Source organism: Ahaetulla prasina, chromosome 5 (assembly GCF_028640845.1).
Source record: "Ahaetulla prasina isolate Xishuangbanna chromosome 5, ASM2864084v1, whole genome shotgun sequence".
Taxonomy (NCBI): domain Eukaryota; kingdom Metazoa; phylum Chordata; class Lepidosauria; order Squamata; family Colubridae; genus Ahaetulla; species Ahaetulla prasina.
In genome coordinates this window covers 67,364,662-67,384,802 of record NC_080543.1, presented here as the reverse complement: position 1 = coordinate 67,384,802, position 20,141 = coordinate 67,364,662, and the positions used below count along the sequence as shown (strand labels likewise).

General features: G+C 40.0%; 1 protein-coding gene across 1 annotated transcript in view; it reads right to left on the bottom strand.

The window, feature by feature from the left end:
* The window catches only part of CFAP47 (cilia and flagella associated protein 47), a 284,879-nt gene that overhangs the window by 160,242 nt on the left and 104,496 nt on the right, over positions 1-20,141 (bottom strand). The window contains exons 24-25 of the mRNA XM_058184444.1: positions 14,893-15,052; positions 4,385-4,580 (exon numbers count right to left, since the gene is read on the bottom strand). Coding sequence (XP_058040427.1) covers positions 4,385-4,580; positions 14,893-15,052 — 356 coding nt within the window. The remainder of the gene's footprint in view (positions 1-4,384; positions 4,581-14,892; positions 15,053-20,141) is intronic.

Genomic DNA, 20,141 nt, shown 5'->3' with positions numbered 1-20,141 from the left:
AACACAGTAAAATGTAAGTTATCAATAAAGATCTCTGTTAAAATGGCTAGATCTAAAGGAAAGTTACTGAAAGTTATATTTAACTTTACACATTTTAATTATACTTTTATATTCCTAGATTCCTAAACAGTAAAATATAAAGTGAGGTAACCTACATGGTATAATATAATAATGTGCTTTCCTTTGTTGAGTTATAATGCCACTTATAAATTAGCTTGGAATTGTATTCAGTGTTTGGCCCAAAGAACAACTTCTGGTGTAGTCAAGGTTACATTCAGTGGATTTGTTTTCCTCCTTTTTGAATGGTGCAATTCCACATGATTTAAGAAACTTTGGTTCAAAGTCTCATAAACAATGCAAAATGATTCAGCAATGCAATGTTGAATCATTCTTTGAATCCCTTCTATTGCCAATATCTACAAAATAATGTAACTGATCCAAATATGTAAAAACAGGGAAAAAATATAGAGTTCGATTATTGGAAGGATCAAATCTTTCCCATGGCATTTACCCCTTCAAGAAAAACCAGGCAGAATTGAATCACTTTTGGCCCCTCAATCAAAGAAAGTCATGCATCAGGACTCAGGAAGTATGCTTCCATTGTTGTGGTTCTTGCCCTGTGGAATTTCCCAACCATCTCTAGAGATGCAGTTGGTTTCCACCATGTTGATATTCTGGAAGTCTTTAAGAACTTCTTGTTTTCCTGATGGTTGTGTTTTATTTTATAGGGAGTACAGTTGTTCAAATATATAGTATTTTCTTTTTACTGTTTTCTATTTCTTAGGGTAAGCAATCAGAGATGTTCTGGAATTGGATGGCATCTAAATTTGGTAAATAAATCAGTGTAATTTAGTGAATAAAAGCTACCTAATTTTCTTGGGTCTCCACTAAAGAAAATTTAGATTCAGTACTGTGATTGAAGTAAAAGATAAGAATGCACCAACAGTCTGTCATAAATTTTAAAATAATTGTTATTTGATCTTAAGGAAAATATTAAGACACTGATAATATATGTACTGCTAACATTTAAGATGCCTCTTTATAAAATGTTAATTTAAGTCAACTGCTGATGCTTACTACAAATAATTAACAATGTGGCAAAGTAAATTAAGGAATAAATGGAAATTGAAGGGATTAACACAAACCTCAAACATTTGTTTTGTCACATTAATAATATTTTTTCTAAAAGAGGCAGGAAGGAAATAAGCTAAACAAAAATGTTGTCCTGGAGAGCCTAGAATTGCCTAACAGATGATTCTTTGCTTCATTGACCCAAGATGGTAATTACTATTTCCAAAATGTCATCTGAGGACACTACCATTCACCAAAGCCCAAAGAATTACTACAACTTTGAAAATGCCAGTGTTTTTAAGATGCCTATATAATTACATTCTTTATATCTTACATAGGCCACATTGTATACTGATGGTAGAATGGGAGGGCAATTTGTAGCATCTGAGAATCCACTATCAATAAGAGAGAATATTTGTACCTCAGGGTTGAAATGTTGCCTCAGAATATTGTGCAGAATATTGTTTCATATTGTGTATGAAACTTACATAAGACAATAACAGATCTATGGATTTTACAAAAAGAATTTTATCACATCAAATGTCCATTCTGGCTACCCCAAATTCTTTATTAAAAAAAGGACTGTGCATGTCAATATCAAGCTGCAGTATAACCAGCAATATACAAGCAGAAGATCTTAATTATGTAGTGAACATCACCTGCCCATCACTCTGAAGAACTTTCTTTATATTCTTTCTTTGCACTCTAATGTCTTGCCTTTTGCATTATTGGAAACTATTCGTTTTGCAGATCAAAATTTCCCATTTACTTTGTGTTTCTTCCCTGTGATCTCAGCCCACATTTTACAGTAACTTACACCCCATCTTTATACAACTTGCAAACAAAGTTCCTTTTTGCCTTGAGAACAATGCCATTTGTTCCTTGCTGTCACACTGTACAATAAAATCACTAGATTTGTAAAATTTCTCTCATCAGCTATGTACAACTTCATTTTGTTCAAGTTTCTTACTTTGTGCCTAATTTTTTTTCTCCTGCCACAAACATCACTGATCAATATATGATTTTACTTTTACACATTTACATACACACAAATTTATGTGTCTTACTCTATATAGTCACTCAATTCACGATAATTTCAGTATTTATTCGTAAACTATTAAACAGTAATTTTTGTTTTTCTTAATTTTAATATCCTCTACTTACTATGCTATTGTTGCTTTTTGGTGCCTTTTGGGTCAATTTGAATCCTGGCAATTGCTTGGACAATTTCTAGCAAGGTTTTTCAGAACTGGTTTGCTATTTCTTTCATCTAAGAGAGTGACTGCCCCTAAGTCAGTCCAATGTAAGAAACTTGAACAAAAAAAAGTTGTACATGGCTGATGAGAGAAATTTTACAAATCTAGTGATTTTAGTGTTATAGTGTGACAGCAAGGAACAAATGGCATTGTTCTCAAGGCAAAACCATGACCTGGATGCAGGCGTGAAATGCTCCCGGTTCGGACCGGCTCGCCCGATCCGGTAGCGATGGCGGCAGATGGTTCGGAGAACCGGTAGCAAAAATCTCTGGCCCTGCCCCCTGCCTCTGCTGAGCCTCGCCATCATCAGAGGTGTTTTTTTTTACTTTTAAAAGCAGTTTTTCTTCAGCTGAAAGCATGCCTTTAAAAGTAAAAAAAAGCCTTTGATGATCCCGCGGCTCAGCTGAGATCGTCAGAACCCTTAAAAAGTTTTTTTTTAACAACCTCTTTGACCGAAGAGGTTGTAAAAAAAAATGTTTTAAAAGTCTCCTCTGGCGATCCCAGCTGAGTTCCTCATCACCAGAACCTTAAAAAACATGTTTTCTACAAGCTCTTCAGCTGAAGAGCTTGTAGAAAACCTCCTTTTAAGAGGTTCTGGGCTGCGATAAGGCACTTACCTAATTAACTGCTCCTTTCAGGCTGGGAAAGCCATGCTTTACATCAGTTGCATCAGCTAGCAACTGAATCTGCCTGCCTGCAAACCATCTCCTCAGTCAGCAACTGAATCTGCCTGCTTTGCTGGCTGAGGAACTCTGGGAATTGAAGTCCACAAACCTTAAAGTTACTAAGGTTGAAGACCCCTGATCTAAAAAAATATAAATAAAATAAAATAATAAAATAAAATATTTGTGCAGCTTTCTGAGATTTGGGGTGTTTCTGTAGTGTTTCACTCCAACTACACAAACCCACAAAATCTCACAAAGCTCTATGTGGCATTTTGTGTGTGTGTGTGTGTGTGTGTGTGTGTGTGACTCAATTGTGTTTTGTTGTGTGTGTGTGTGTAAAGTGTGAAAGTTGGTTTTTGAGCTTTTTGTGGCTGTGTGAGGTTCCTGCTTGTTGCAGGGGCCATTTTGGGTGAAGTGCAGCTGCTTTTACATTGTGTGTGAGTCAGTTGTGTTATATTGTGTGTGTGTAAAGTGTGAAAGTTGGTTTTTGGTACCTCTTATTGTTTTGTATACTTTGTTTATTATTTTTATTATTTATTGTTATTGGCCATGCCCACCCAGTCATCTGACCACCAAGCCACACCCACCAATTAAGCCATGCCCACAGAACCGGTAGGGAAAATTTTTAGATTTCACCCCTGCCTGGATGATTGAGAATCTTTACAGATTAAAGTAGGACTAAAACTTCACAGTCTTCTGGTTTCTAGCCTGATCCCCTAACTACAATACCAAACTGATATTCTACTATAGTATACTAAGGTCATATGCATTCCTGTTAATGTCTTAAACATATTTTAGATTTGAGGCATTTTAATGTTCTTCCTATTTATTAGACTTGGTGCCACCTAACTATAGAATGACTTCATAATGTAACAAACAACCTAAAAAATGTAAGATACTGCAGATAACAAACTAAAAAAGAAAAGAACAAGATGATGAATTTGGCTGACAATAGAAATAACATGCACAACCAATATAAGGTTTATGTTTTCCCTCCTATATCACGGCTCCCTGCATTTTTATTATTTTTTAATGAAATCAGTTGTTTAATTTGCTTGATGGTGACTATAATGAAGATCATCTAATAACAATTAGTGCTAAAAGTAACAATGAATACCTGACCCAACCAATAATTTAAAAAATTACAATATGGCATCCCGTATGTTTGCATATTTATATGAAATAATTTCAAATGTCAACTAATTGGCATTATTTCAAATATCCACATATAATATTTTTGTAGGTTAATGAGAAAAGGTTTAAATTAGTTGAAATTCATTACTTGCTACAATTATTGTTTTTGTTATCAATTGCATAAACTCACCATTTGAAATTATATAGACACAATAAACAATTGCATCTAATGAAGCAAAAATTTGAATTGTAAATTACCTTAAATAATCCTGGGGAATTATACAGACATCTGCTCCTGCTTTAACATTGAGAGGAACAGGAGTCAATATCAAAACCTGAGGTTCAAAGTTAATTTTATTTGATTTCACAATTCCAGATAAAGTGATTGTTCTGTAAACAAGTACCTCCTCATTCAAAAATACAGGCAGCTGAGCAATATATATTCCAGACCAATCTAAAGAAAAAAAATGTGTACATGTCTTTATGGAATAGGTCAAATTGATGTTATAAAATACTATTACCAAATGAAAGCATGAGAACATAATATAGGACTGGGATTTCTGATCAGTATTAACTTCTTTCTACAAAAAATATTTTTAAAGGTTATATATGAATTACTATGAATGTATTAATAATAAAATCCATCAAAGTATTAAATCCAATACCCAAGCTGAATCTTGGTCTTCCAAGTTACCTCCTATATTTCACAACAAAGATAGCTTTCGTTATAACAATAGCACTTTTGTACATCACAAAGTTTCTCCAATTATGGGATTGATTGAAATGCAATGTTTTTCACATGAAAAACCTAAATTAGAAGCAACTACATCTTATTTGGTCAGTAGCACCTAAATAATAATAACAGAGTTGAAAGGGACCTTGGAGGCCTTCTAGTCCAACCCCCTGCCCAGGCAGGAGACCCTACACCATTTCAGACAAATGGTTATCCAACATTTTCTTAAAAATTTCCAGTGTTGGAGCATTCACAACTTCTGCAGGCAAGTTGTTCCACTTATTAATTGTACTGTCAGGAAATTTCTCCTTAGTTCTAAGTTGTTTCTCTCTTTGATTAGTTTCCACTCATTGCTTCTTGTTCTACCCTCAGGTGCTTTGGAGAATGATTGACTCCCTCTTCTTTGTGGCAACCCCTGAGATATTGGAACACTGCTATCATGTCTCCCCTAGTCCTTCTTTTCATTAAACTAGACATACCGAGTTCCTGCAATCGTTCTTCATATGTTTTAGCCTCCAGTCCTCTAATCATCTTTGTTGCTCTTCTCTGCACTCTTTCTAGAGTCTCAACATCTTTTTTTACATCGTGGCTACCAAAACTGAATGCAATATTCCAAGTGTGGCCTTACAAGGCATTTTAAAGTGGTATTAACACTTCACGTGATCTTGATTCTATCCCTCTGTTCATGCAGCCCAGAACTGTGTTGGCTTTTTTGGCAGCTGTTGCACACTGCTGGCTCATATCTAAATGGTTGTCCACTAGGACTATTGAGCAAGGTACCACATATACGGTACCTGTGCATTTTGGGTTTTTTTGCCTAAATGTAGAACCTTACTTTTTTCACTGTTGAATTTCATTTTGTTAGATAGCGCCCAATGTTCAAGTCTGTCAAGATCCTTCTGTATCTTGAGCTTATCTTTTGGAGTGTTGGCTATTCCTGCCAGCTTGGTGTCATCTGCAAATTTGATGAGTTCCCCATCTATCCCCTTGTCCAAGTCATTGAAGATGTTGAAGAGTACTGGACCTAAAACAGAGCCTTGGGGTAGTCCACTGCATACTTCCCTCCATGTGGATGTAGTTCCATTGAGGACTACATGTTGAGTGCGGTTGGTCAGCCAGTTACAAATCCATCTGGTGGTGGTGCTGTCTAACCCACATTTTTCTACTTTATCTAGTAGTAGGTTATGGTCTACTTTATCAAATGCTTTACTGAAGTCCAAGTAAATTATATCGACAGCATTCCTCTGGTCCACTAATTTTGGCACTTTGTCAAAGAATGCAATAATATTAGTCTGGCATGATCTGTTTTTGACAAACCCATGTTGGCTTTTGGTTATTACTTTGTTTGCTTCTAGGTGTTCGGTGATTCATTGCTTGATTATCTTTTCCAAAATCTTCTCTAGTATTGAGGTCAGGCTGATAGGTCTGTAGTTTCCTGGACCTGTTTTTTTTCCTTTTTTAAAGATGGGAACTACATCAATTCTTTTCCAGTCCTCTGGCAGTTCCCCTGTGCTCCAGGATCTTTGAAAGATATAGTTCAGTGGTTCTGAGATCTCATCTGCCAGTTCCTTCAGAACCTTGGGGTGTAATCCATCTGGTCCTGGTGATTTGAACTTGTCTAGGGTAGACAGGTGTTCACTTACCATTTTCTTCCCTATTTTAACTTGTGTTTCTAATCTGTTTTTCGTGGTGCTGTTTTTGATAGATTGGATTTTTTCCTTTTGTGTAAAGATAGATGCAAAAAATGAGTTAAGAAGATCTGCTTTCTCCCTGTTGCTTGTCACTTCTTGCCACTTTCTCCCAGCAATGGGCCAATTGTTTCCTTGACTTTTTTCTTGTTTTTAACATGTTGGAAGAAGCTTTTTTTGTTATTTTTTACTTTTGTTGCTAGCCTTTGTTCATTGTGAGCCTTAGCTTTCCTCACTTCATCTTTACAGGCTCAGGCTATTTGCTGATATTCTGCCTTAGTTATTTGTCCCTCTTTCCACTTTTTATACTTGTCCTTTTTGTCTTTCAATTCGTCAGATAGTTCTTTATGCATCCATGCTGGTTTCTTTTGAGATCTATTATTTTTCTTCTTCATTGGTATCGTGCTAGACTGCGCTTTTATAATCTCACTTTTCAAAATTTCCCAAGCTTCTTGAGTTGTTTTCCCCTTGAGGATTCTCATCCATGGAATCCTTCTCAAGCTCTAAGTTTACTGAAATTAGCTCTCTTAAAGTCCAAGACTCAAGTTTGACTTTGTTCTACTACTTGTGTTTGCATAATGTTGAATTTCAATATTGTGTGATCACTTGCCCCCAAGGTTCCTAAAGCTTCAACATCTTCTATCATTTCATATAGTATTTCTGCTTTAAAATTTCTTTGCCTTTCTTCTTCTGAATCAGATTATTAAGCCAGTTATGAAACATCTATACAGTTAATTTTAGATTGCAAACTCATCTAATGTTGCTAGAGCTGTACCTATCTGATAATGTAGTGACATTTTGCCAGTAATGTTCCCTTAATATATCCAACATGCTTTTCCATGGTGTGGCTCTCTCTAACAGAATGAAAAAAAGTAGTATTTTAACCAGAAAGGATATTGATAGTATAGAACCCATTATCCTAAACAGATTAACTGAGGATAAAAAACAGAATTAAAACTCCATTTCCAGATCAATGCTTATACATTTTTTTAAAATTACATTATCACTCATTTTTATGAAGATTCCAAAGTGCCACTATTAAATAATTGATTTTATAATTTACATATTTATTTTTATGCAGCCAGTTGAAATTTGGCCAATTTAAAATGTGATATATGTGAGCATATACCTTATTTTCTTGTAAGATATTTATGATAGTATAATAGTATACAAAGATATAAGATATATTATCACCAGTATTGTGCATATTTACACATTTCTTATATATTAATGTGCAATGCATGTTATTTAGAATCACTGACTGACAGTTTGAACATAATTGCTCATAATTACTTATGATAAATCTAAAAATCACTCCATTTTTGACAGAAAAGTGTCACAGAAGTTCATGCTTTGTTCATCTATAAGTTACAAGTTACTAATATTAATATGTATTATCTGGCAGGGTGTTTAAAAAGAAGAAAAAATGTAGTTTTCTTTGAATGCTTCATTTAATCATTTGCATTCATCTTGATACGTACAATTCAGATCCTGGGGCAAGCATCTCTGCAAATCTGACCCATTTATGCTTTTGATGTCATCTTCCTTTTTATCCCTAGCCCTTTCATTCTGACCTTTCCAGCATAAAGTAATAGAAAATCTTAAGAATAAGCAGGGAAAATGTTCAGACTAAATATCACTTTATAAAACCTCTTCTATCTAGCAGGCTATTGTTACATAGCAGCCAAACTTGAGATTGCTGGCTTTGATGAAATTCAGCAGGAGAATAAGATGGTACCTATAAGATGTTGAATTTAACTTTATCGATGGTCACAAAATTAATCTCATGAAGACTTTCAGTCTAGAATACTGTATTAAATGCAGCCAGGTGGCACTGACAGCATGCAACTGATATTTCAGTTGAGTGTTCTCCAGAATTTTGAATTCACATCATTCAGAGCTGTGTAATAGAGAATGGGACATGTGGAAGCCTTTGTAATTGCCAGGAGTACTAGCTGACCAACTGTAGTTTCTTTACTTGGGGGAAAGTATTTATTCCAACTCATAAAAGATTCCACATTATTTATTTTTCAAGTTTAATCAGGAGGAGGAGGAAGAGATAGATTAAAAACTAGAATAATAGAAAGCCTGAGAGATTAAAGAAGTTTGTGCTTCCTAAAGAACAATAGATTAGAACAGATGGTCATCTCCGGCAGCAGTTCCATAAGGGTTGAGGTGGGCACATTTACAACCACACTAAAATCATAATCTGTTCCAATTGTACATGATCTGAAGAGCATCAATAGATGATTTTAGATATGAAGACAGACTTTTAATGATTTGAGATTAGAACAAACTAGAGTAATTAAAGGTCAACACAAGGACCTTCAGTTGATTAAAACAAAAGAGCAATCAAAATACTACTTTAAAATTCTGTCAAAGATATTTTCTAAGTTGCTATTCTTGTTAAAATTTATTAATATTATTTTTATTATTGAACAAAATGTATGCTGGTTACCAAATACTGTTTCACATTTGCTGATTATTGCCATGAACAACCTGGATCTAATAACAAAACAATTAATAAACCCCGGATAACTGTTGTCATGCTATTTCTATTCTGGAAAGTTAATTTAGCAGTCTCCATGTACTCAAAATATTTGGACTTCTGAGTGTCAGAATTTCAATGCAGACACATACACTTTCCAAAAGGATGCAGCTGCTTTAATGTTTCAGGGAGGAAAAGAATAGGTCCAAGTTCTTCAGCTTCTTTCTAGGGCCAAGGCGATGTGTTCTTATTAGTATCATTTGTCTCTCCATTGAATAAGGAAGAAGTTCTCAGTCTTGGCCACTGTTCTATCACATTCTAAAGATTCACCAAGTATTACAACCCCTTGCTTGTGTCCAAATAACATTTCTAGTATCATAAAAATAAAAATAAAGTTTCTGTGCATACATGCATAGGAAAAGTTAATGAGCCTCCCTACATTGAGGCAACTTTAAATGGTTTCTAAAGCAGCTCTTTTGAATGCTTGAACAGTCCTATCTTTCATGTCCCTTCTTTCTAGTCGGCATTCTTATTCACTGGGCTTTCTTTCCTGTTTTCTTCTCCTTGTAGAAATTTATTCTGTCAACTCCTTTGGTAATTACTTTTTGTTATTGCTGTTTTGTGTAATAAATCTTTTTGAAAACCTGAAATATGGCCTCTCATTGCTGTAAGCCTATTTTTTTCTTCAAGCACCATTACAAACTTGTATGCTGTAAATATATGCCAAATTGTTTTCAAGTAAAAACAAAAACATGTCACAAGTATTGCAAGTCATTATTGCCTTGTCATGTCCATTTATGTTCACCTCTGCTTCTCAAGGCACCACAAATAGAAATGTTATTTTTATTTCTTGTTCCCGTCCCAAGCTCTCATATTAGCCAAGCACATTGTTGACTTAAAACAATAAATGCGGAGAATTTCCTGTTTGAACTCCATCACCAAATTCTTATTAGTTGTCCTTGTTCATTTGTTTAGTAAACTCATTCCAAAGAACAAGCATTTGCCTCTTACTTGGAAATAATAATTCAATCAATCATATTGGATAATCAGCAATTCTTAGGACATAACTTAGGACATACACACAGCGTCTGAAAACAAACAGTTTTACAAATCATTCTCTCTACCTTGTGGATTGATAATTTCCACTGTCAAATTTAAGTAACCTAATATGGAATAATTTTTTTCTGAAAATAAATCTCATCACATGAAATCTATCATTTAAAGTGAAGTTTTTTGAATGGATTATATGTTTTATGGAAAGTTTTAATATCTTGTTATTAAATTATAAAATTGCTAAATCATAAAAAAAGAAAAATATACTATGAAGCCCACAATTTTCCTAATAAAGTTGTTAAAATCATCTGCTATTTTGTTCAGTGCATAAGGAAATGAAAATTAAATCTCTCTTTGGAGTGGAAGGGCAAGCGATTTAGTATAACTTTAACAATTCGCAAAAAGAGTAATCACTGTAATAGCAAACCTAGGAACTCAGTCGTGTGAATGCCTTTCAGTTTTGAAGAAAAACAATATCCCAGATTAAGAAAGTAATCTCCATTTATGAAACAAAAATATTCAAGGAAAAGTAGGAAAAGTAAATATGTTAATTTATGGCTGAAGCAGTTAAAAGTGCAATATTTAAATGTCAGTAATAATTTCAGTAGTCATATCTTTATAAGTTCAATTTCCAAACTGATTGGCTTCCTTAAGTTCTGTAAAATTTCATCTTGCTTAATTATACTGATCACTATACATATATACAGTAATTAATATGTGATACTTCCAGGAATTATACATGTATGCATTAAAATCTTCATTTCCATCTGACATCTGTAAAAAGTTCCACTGCTGTCTAGAAAACAGTTTGCAGCGGTAGCATCTCTATGTATATTGACTATACTTAAGTTTCATTACTTATTTTGCAGATACAGTGTCAGTTAAGTAAATAATAAAGTAAGTAACTTTATTACAATATGTATTTTAATAGGTCGTTAAATTAATCTTGGTGGCTGAAGATTCATAACACATCTTTAGAGAAGGTAAAATATATTATAAATTTCTAGTACTAAAATGATTAGACCAATCAAGATACTTTGGAATGGTATAAAGATTTTCATTAAAAACAACAACAGAGAACTAAGGTACAAAGGGTACTGCACTGTCAGTAATATTTTCAGTTATAAGCCATTAAGTGCAATGGTCTCCACTGTCTTAAAATCATTGCTGCAGCACATAAATATTCAAAAGCAAAAGCTGCTATAAATATTTTTTTCAGAAGAAGATAGTGCACGTTTCTATGGCTAGGCAGAATAATTATAGGAAAAGTCTGAGAGTCTTCATCTTTAGAAAGACCTATAATCATTTACTAATTGAAAAGTTAAAAGGCTAACCTATAATGTATACTATGTAATTGTGCAGCTTTGCATATTTCTTTAGATGATTTGAGCAAGGCATATCATCCCTACAATGGTAATTTTCAGTCACATTCCAACTAAATGAAGAGGAGGAAAACTGATTAATTTCTTTGAAACTTTTCAAACAAAAGCATCTCTTCTTTCAAATCATTAAACTAACAATAGAACCTATGGGAAATCTATCTTGAAGATGATGATATTCTATTGCTCATTCAAGCCTAGTGAATGAAGTAAATGTACAAGGAATACTGTATATACTTTATGCTTCTATACAGTATGCTATTGTGTGTATGTGTGTGTGTGTATATATATACATATATATTATTTTAAATGAAATAATTAACTTGTCAAATGTATAAAAATAAGCAAGAAAGTATCTATAAAGGATTTCAAATGTAGAATCTTCAATATACAAAATTGATTTAAACATATTATTATTATTATTATTATTATTATTATTATTATTATTATTATTATTATTATTATTATTTATATTTATATTTGTATACCGCCCATCTCCCGAAGGACTCAGGGCGGTTCACAGCCAATAAAACAACAGAAAACATATAATACATATAAAACAGCAAAAAAGGATAGAAAATTAAATTCAATTGATGTCCTAAAACTTTTAAATACAAATTTAAAACCCCATTTAAAACCCCTGATTTAAAAACCCCAATTTAAAACTACGTTCAAGCTAGTCCTGCTCTTCGAAACAGCAACGTCTTCAGCTCGCGGCGGAAGGGCCTGAGATCGGGGAGTTGACGAAGCCCCAGAGGGAGCTCATTCCAGAGGGCAGGAGCCCCCGCAGAGAAGGCCCTCCCCCTGGAGGTCACCAGCCGACATTGTTTAGCTGACGGTATCTGGAGGAGGCCCTCTCTGTGAGAGCGCACTGGTCGGTGAGAGGCTAATGGTGGCAGTAGGCAGTCCCGTAAATATCCCGGCCCTAAGCCATGGAGCGCTTTAAAGGTGATAACAAGTACCTTGAAGTGAACCCGGAAGACCACCGGGAGCCAGTGCAGATTACGCAGGAGGGGTGTTATACGGGAGCCACAAGGTGCTTCCTCTATCACCCGCGCAGCCGCATTCTGGACCAGTTGGAGTCTCCGAGTACCCTTCAAGGGAAGCCCCATGTAGAGAGCATTACAGTAGTCCAGGTGGGATGTAACAAGGGCATGAGCGACCGTGCATAAGGAAGCCCGATCCAGAAAGGGGCGTAACTGGCGTATCAGGCGAACCTGATGAAAAGCTCCCCTGGCGATGGCCATCATATGATCTTCTAAAGACAGCCGTGCATCCAGGAGGATGCCCAGATTACGAGCCCTTTCCATGGGGGACAATAGTTCGCCCCCAATGGTCAGTGATGGAATTAGCTGACTGTACCGGGCCGCCGGCATCCACAGCCACTCGGTCTTGGTGGGATGAGTCTGAGTCTGTTCCTCCCCATCCAGACCCGTACGGCCTCCAGGCACTGGGACATCACTTCAACAGCCTCGTTGGGGTGGTTAGGGGTGGAAATATAGAGCTGAGTATCATCAGCGTATAGATGACAACTCACCCCAAGACCACGGATGATCTCACCCAGCGGCTTCATATAGATGTTGAACAGAAGAGGCGAGAGAACCGACCCTTGCGGCACCCCACATAAGAGGCATTTTGGGGTCGATCTCTGTCTCCCCATCAACACCGTCTGCGACCGGTCGGAGAGGTAGGAGGAGAACCACCGATGAACAGTGCCCCCCACTCCAAGTCCCCCGAGTCGGCGCAGCAGGATACCATGATCGATGGTATCAAAAGCCGCTGAGAGATCTAATAGGACCGGGACAGAGGAACAACCTCTGTCCCGAGCCCTCAAGAGATGATCAACCAGCGCGACCAAGGCTGTTTCCGTGCTGTGACCAGGCCGGAAACCGGACTGGAATGGATCAAGATAGACAGTTTCATCCAGGTACTGGGGCAACTGTCATGCAACCACACTCTCGACAACCTTTGCCACAAAGCGAAGGTTGGAGACCGGACGATAATTTGCTAAAATAGCTGGGTCCAGGGAAGGCTTCTTGAGGAGGGGCCTCACCACCGCCTCTTTCAAGGTGGCAGGGAAAACACCCTCCATCAAAAAAGCGTTCACAATTTTCTGGAGCCAGCCTCGTGTCACCTCCCGGGTGGCCAGTACTAACCAGGAGGGACACGGGTCCAATAAACATGTGGTCGCATTCAATCCCCCCATTAACCTGTCCATGTCCTCAGGAGCCACAGGATCAAACTCATCCCAGATAATAACATCAAGACCTGCCTCCTCCACCCCGTCCGGATCCATCCAATCTGTGTCCAACCCTTCCCGAATCTGAGCGATTTTATCAAACAGATATTGTCCAAATTCCTCAGCTCGACCCTTTAAGGGATCCTCTACCGCTCCCTGATGGAGGAGCGAGCGGGTCACCCTAAACAGGGCGGCTGGGCGGTTATCTGCTGATGCAATGAGGTTGGAAAAATATCCCCGTTTTGCCAGCCTCATCGCCATTAGATAGGTCTGAATTTGAGACCTAACTAGTGTCCGGTCAGATTCGGAGCGGCTGGCTCTCCAGATACTCTCTAGGCGTCTTTTCCGGCGCTTCATCTCCCTCAGCCCTTCGGAGTACCAAGGGGCTAAACGAGATCGGCACTGGGTCAGAGGCTACAAAGGCACGACTCGATCTAGAGCACCAGCCGCCGCCCGATCCCAGGCGGCGACCAGAGCTTCAGCCGAGTCGTGGGCTAAATCCTCAGGGAATAGCCCAAGCTCCGTCTGGAACCCTTCAGGGTCCATCAGGCGCCTGGGACGGAACCAGCAAGTCGGTTCCGTCTCCCTGCGGCGGGGGGCGGCGGTTCGAAAGTCTAGCTGAAGGAGCAAATGATCTGACCATGACAGGGGTCTGATAACTAACTCCCCTAATTCCATTCAACCACTGTCCAGAGACAAAAATCAAATCCAGAGTGTTTCCCCCGATGTGAGTGGGGTCGTTCACTAACTGGGTCAGGTTCAAGGCCGTCATGGAAGCCATGAACTCCCGAGCTGATGTGGATGCTATCCCCACCGACGGCAGATTGAAATCCCCCATGACCATAAGCCTGGGGATCTCCACTGCCGTCCCGGCGACCACCTCCAACAGCTCAGGCAGGGTTTCTGTCACGCAGCAAGGAGCTAGGTACGTGATCAGTAAACCCACCTGAACCCCATGGCCCCACTTCACAAGGAGGGACTCACATCCGGTTATCTGTGGCACAGTGATCTCCCTCGGCTCAAGACTCTCGTTGATAATAACCGCCACTCCCCCACCCCTACCCTGGGCCCTGGCCTGATAGAACGCACGGAAACCCGGTGGGCACATCTCTATCAGGGGAACCCCCCCTTCCGTGCCCAACCAGATATAAACATATACAGAGTTGACACAAAAACAAATTCTTACATGGGCAGAAGCATATGGTAACAGCTGTATTTTGCCCCGGATAGAGAATTCCAGTATGTAAACTAAATTTGAAGATACCATCATCTACGGGTTTGCCTGCAGCATCAAGATCAAATCGCCAAGTAAGCTGTTTCTTTGAGATGTTTTTCAAATACAGTTTCTGCAGAAAGAGATGAGATAAGCCACATGATGTAATATTGACTACTTTATGAATAATTAATGACACCAAAAAGGCCTATCATCAAAAGATTTGTGTGCATCCTCCAAATTTCAGGCATATTTTCTCTAAATTTTATGAATGTTATTGAAAAATACCAGTTATACCATTATAGAAAATTGTAGTTGGTGTTCTGATTGCTAATTAAAATGAGTGATGTAAAAGTGACAAATGCAAAAGACTTTTTCTGCATGAATTTTGAATGAAACCTAATTAAATGTACTGGATCAATCAATCCAGCTGTACAAACAGATTAATCATTTGATATGCATGTAATAAATAGAAAAAAATGTTCAGAATCAAGGTTTTAGAAATCGAAACAAAAGATATTTCAGACGCATTTCAGATGCAAAAGATACTTCAACTTTACTGAAGAAGGACTGAACAAGTCACTTTTGAAGCAGTAATTCCCAAAGAGAAGGCCTTTCTTATCTCTATGGCAGCTATAAGAATTGAATGGTTTCATTCTATTAAAAATGACCACTGTTGGATTTCCCCTAAAATGGCATGTTGAGCAGAGAGGCGATCTGTTTCTCCTGCTGATGAACAGCTGATTTTGCCACCACAATGGGTTCTTTGACAGCTGGCTCCTCGATCTAAATGGGCACCTAAGAATGCCCCAAGACAATCCTTAGATGACCGTGGATCTTCCTGGGAAGAGGAATCTTGAGGATTGCAATTCCCAGTAGGACCAGTGGAAAGCAGGTCTCCATTTTTCCTCCCAGCTGTTTGATTTTTTTTTTTTAGCACACCTGAGTTTTAACTGTACAGTTTGAATTTTCTTTTTTATTCTGATTTTTCTTATAAGTTAATTGACTGGTTGAAGGCTGATTTATTCTAATCCCTTGCTGGATTTTAATATGAATTCTTTAATGTTTTTTCACTGTTTCACTCTGCTTTTCTGAATTACTTTTGGGTTCTCTGTATGGAAGTTGATGAAGATTTTGTGGGTAGTGAAAATGACCTGTTTCGATTTTCATTTACATCGGATTTTCACTATACAGATTTCGTATTTTTTTAACTTAAAAAAAGCTCTGGTCTTAATTTTTTAATGTTTGATGAAAATTTTCTTTTTTTAATTGACCCAACATCTAATATATATAAAAAATAAAATAAAAAAATTAGAGAGTAACTGTTGTGAATCCGGCCCTTGAGCCTGTTCTCATGGAGGAGAGTGACTTGGAAAGTGAGGGAGAAGTGCCAGCAAGGCCTCTCTCGCCAAGACACTCCTCGCTGGCACCGCCCCAAGTTCCAGCTGCAGGCCAGGAGGAGGGGCTGACAAGGCCTCCCTCTCCCGCTCCCTCCTCCCTGGCAACGCCTCAAGTCCCAGATGCTGACGATCAATCCTGGATTGATACAAGGCAACGATGTAAAGATAAGCGTGCACAACAGAGGAAAAGATGTGGCAGGCTCAGAGATTGCTGAGTCACTGAGCCACACCCCACAGGGTATAAAAGTGGGTGGAGCTGACATGTGGCCCTTGTAACGGACAAAAAACCTACCAAGGGTGCACTGCAGCTCGGTTGTTGGAGGGTTAACAGACTTTGTCAGTGAGTTTTGGCAACGGATCTTGGATACGAGATAACTGACTCAGAACTTGGCAGGCCTTTGCACAGTCACTGCCAAGTATTTCCTCAATTGAAGAAAATCAGGTCTGTAGAAAATAAAAAGACTGGGAGACACGCATCTTTGTGTTTGCTCTGTGAAGTGGGGAGGGGGACATAACAGCAACCTCCTCATCTGAAATATTTGTTTGTATACCACTTCCCTGAAAATAAGACCAGGTCTTATTTTCTTTTGACCTCCAAAATAAGTGCTTGGCCTTATTTTTGGGGAGGCTTTTTTTTTTGAGGTGCAGGAGTTGGCGAGCATAGTCACCTCATGGCTGCTGGGCCCCTTAACCGCGGACCACGGATTAGCTGAGCTGATCAGGAACTGCCTCTTGTTCTATCTCTCAGGGTGCCTAGAAGTGTTTCTTGCACACTCTTCCCAGCCCCAGCCCTGCCATGGCACCAGGCAACCTTGCAATCAAGGGCCACTTGTCAAGCCCTGATCCAGGGCTTGCCATATATACCTGGGGTGGTGGGGTGGGGGCACAGAGCTGCAACCATTGGAACTTGCCATGGTTGAACAACAAGGGAGGCTGTGGCAAGACATATCAGGACAGCGCAGGACAGCCACTCATCAGCAGGCCACTCTTCTGGCTGGGTCTGGCCGCAAGCGGGCACCAGCAGACAATGAGGTACATGGCCGGCATGAAGAACAGGGAGGTGACGGTGGCAATGGGGCTTCCGGCAGCAGCACAACACAGCTGTTTGTCCCTGCGGCTGTGCATGCTCTTCCAGCCATGCTTCCCAAGAGTCTGCACCATGCCATCGGCATGGCCACGCCGCTATGACCAGATGTCCCATCGCCGCTTCGCCTCCCTTTTCTTCGTGCTGGCCGCGCACCTTGTTGCCTCCTGGTGCTGCTCACGGCCAGACCTGGCCAGGAGAGCAGCCTGCTGACAAGCAGCTGGCCAGCACTGTCCTGACATGTCCCACCGGTGCAGCCGCGCTTGGTGTTGGACTTGCCAGCTCTGATGGTTGCAACTCCATGCCCCCCACCCCCCACCCAGGTATCGCGAGCCCCAGATCGGGACTTGACAAGGGGCCCTCGGGTGCAAAGTTGCCTGGTGCCATGGCAAGGCTGGGGCTGGCAAGAGTGTGCAAAAAACACCTCTAGCCCAGAGAGCTAGAACAAGAGGCAGCTCCCGATCAGCTCAGCTGATCCCTGGGTCGCAATTAAGGGGCCCAGCTGCCATTAGCTAACAGGGAAGGGCTGCCTCCTGTGCTGGCCATGCCCACCCCTTCACTAGGGCTTATTTTGGGGGTAGGGCGTATATTAGGCTTACCACCCAAAAATCAGGCTACTTTTTGAATAGGTCGTATTTTCGGGGAAACATGTTAATATATTGTTCTTGTTAAATAATGATGAGAAAATGTATAACTATTTACAGAACCATTATGTAAGGAGAGGAGAATTTACCAGGTTTTTTAAATTTTTCTTTTCAGCATCCAGCCAGGGTGGATTTTTTAAATATGTTTAATGTTGGGTGTTTGGGTCATTTTTTTTTCTTTTATGTACACATTTTTTTCCTTTTTTTATAGTTGTGACTGTTAGATGCATGTTTTTTCTGTTTTGTTTTTGTTTTGTATTTTATTCCTATTGATAAAATGTAATAAATAGCAATAGGAATAGCATTTAGACTTATACGCCACTTTACAGTGTTTTACAGCCCTCTCTAAGTGGTTTACAGAGTCATCATATTTCCCCCAACTATTTGGGTCCTTACCCACCTCGGAAGGATGGAAGACTGAGTCAACCTTGAGCCTGGTGAGATTTGAACTGCCAAATTGCAGGCAGCTGGCAGACAGCAGAAGTAGCCTGCAGTTACTGCACTCTAACCACTGCACCACCGTGGCTCATATATACAGGTGAAACTCAAAAAATTAGAATATCGTGCAAAAGTTCATTTATTTCAGTAATGCAACTTAAAAGGTGAAACTAATATATGAGATAGACTTATTACATGCAAAGCAAGATAGTTCATGCCTTGATTTGTCATAATTTTGATATTTATGGCTTACAGCTCATGAAAACCCCAAATTCCGGGAGCACGGACTCGCTGTTTAAAAGCGATAACGTGCTCCGGTCCCTCAGTTCTTACCCGTTCCCTGGAAGGTCAAGATCCTCAGGGCCCGGACCTTCGGCTGATGCTGTGCAATGCCCGGTCTGTGGTTAATAAGGCCGCCCTGATTTGTGATCTTATTCGGGGGGAGTCCGCGGACTTTATGGGCATTACGGAGACCTGGCTGGGCGCAGAAGGGGGTGTGCCCCTGGTTGAACTGTGCCCGCTGGGTTTCTGAGCATTCCATCAGCCGAGGGCCCAGGGTAGGGGTGGCGGGGTGACGGTTGTGATGAGAGAGAGTCTTGAGCCGAGAGAGTCCACTGTTCCTCAGATAGCCGGTTGTGAATCCTTACTTGTGAAGTGGGGCCATAAGAATCAGATGGGCCTGTTGATCGCATACCTGGCTTTGGGGTGAGTTATCAGCTGTACGCTGATGACACTCAGCTGTACTTTTCCACCCTGGGCCACCCCAATGAAGCTGTCGAACTGCTGTCTCGTTGCCTGGAGGCCGTACGGGTCTGGATGGGGAGAAACAGACTCAGACTCAATCCATCCAAGACGGAGTGGCTGTGGATGCCGGCACCCCGGTACAGTCAGCTGCAACCGCGGCTGTCTGTTGGGGGCGAGTCACTGGCCCCAACAGAGAGGGTACGCAACTTAGGCGTTCTCCTGGTTGGACGGCTGTCGTTTACAGATCATTTGGCGGCCGTCTCCAGGAGAGCCTTTTACCAGGTTCGCCTGGTCCGTCAGTTGCGTCCCTTTCTGGACCGGGATGCCTTATGCACGGTCACTCATGCTCTCGTCACTTCCCGTCTGGATTATTGCAATGCTCTCTACATGGGGCTACCCCTGAAGTGCACCCGGGGACTCCAGTTAGTCCAGAATGCAGCTGCGCGGGTGATTGAGGGAGCTCCTCGTTGCTCCCGGGTAACACCGCTCCTGCGCAGTCTGCACTGGCTACCTGTGGTCTTTCGGGTGCGCTTCAAGGTTTTGGTTACCACCTTTAAAGCGCTCCATGGCTTAGGGCCCGGGTACTTACGGGACCGCCTGCTGTTACCGTATGCCTCCCATCGACCCGTACGCTCTCACAGAGAGGGTCTCCTCAGGGTGCCGTCCGCCAAGCAATGCCGGCTGGCGGCCCCCAGGGGTAGGGCCTTCTCTGTTGGAGCACCTACTCTCTGGAACGACCTTCCCCCCGGTTTGCGTTTAATATCTGACCTTCGGACCTTCCGCCGGGAATTAAAAACTCATTTATTTGTTCAAGCGGGACTGGACTGATTTTTAAATTTTTAAATTTTAAATTTTTTAATCTTCTGTAATTTTATATGGGGTATTTTAAGTTGGTCAATCTGACGGCTTTAA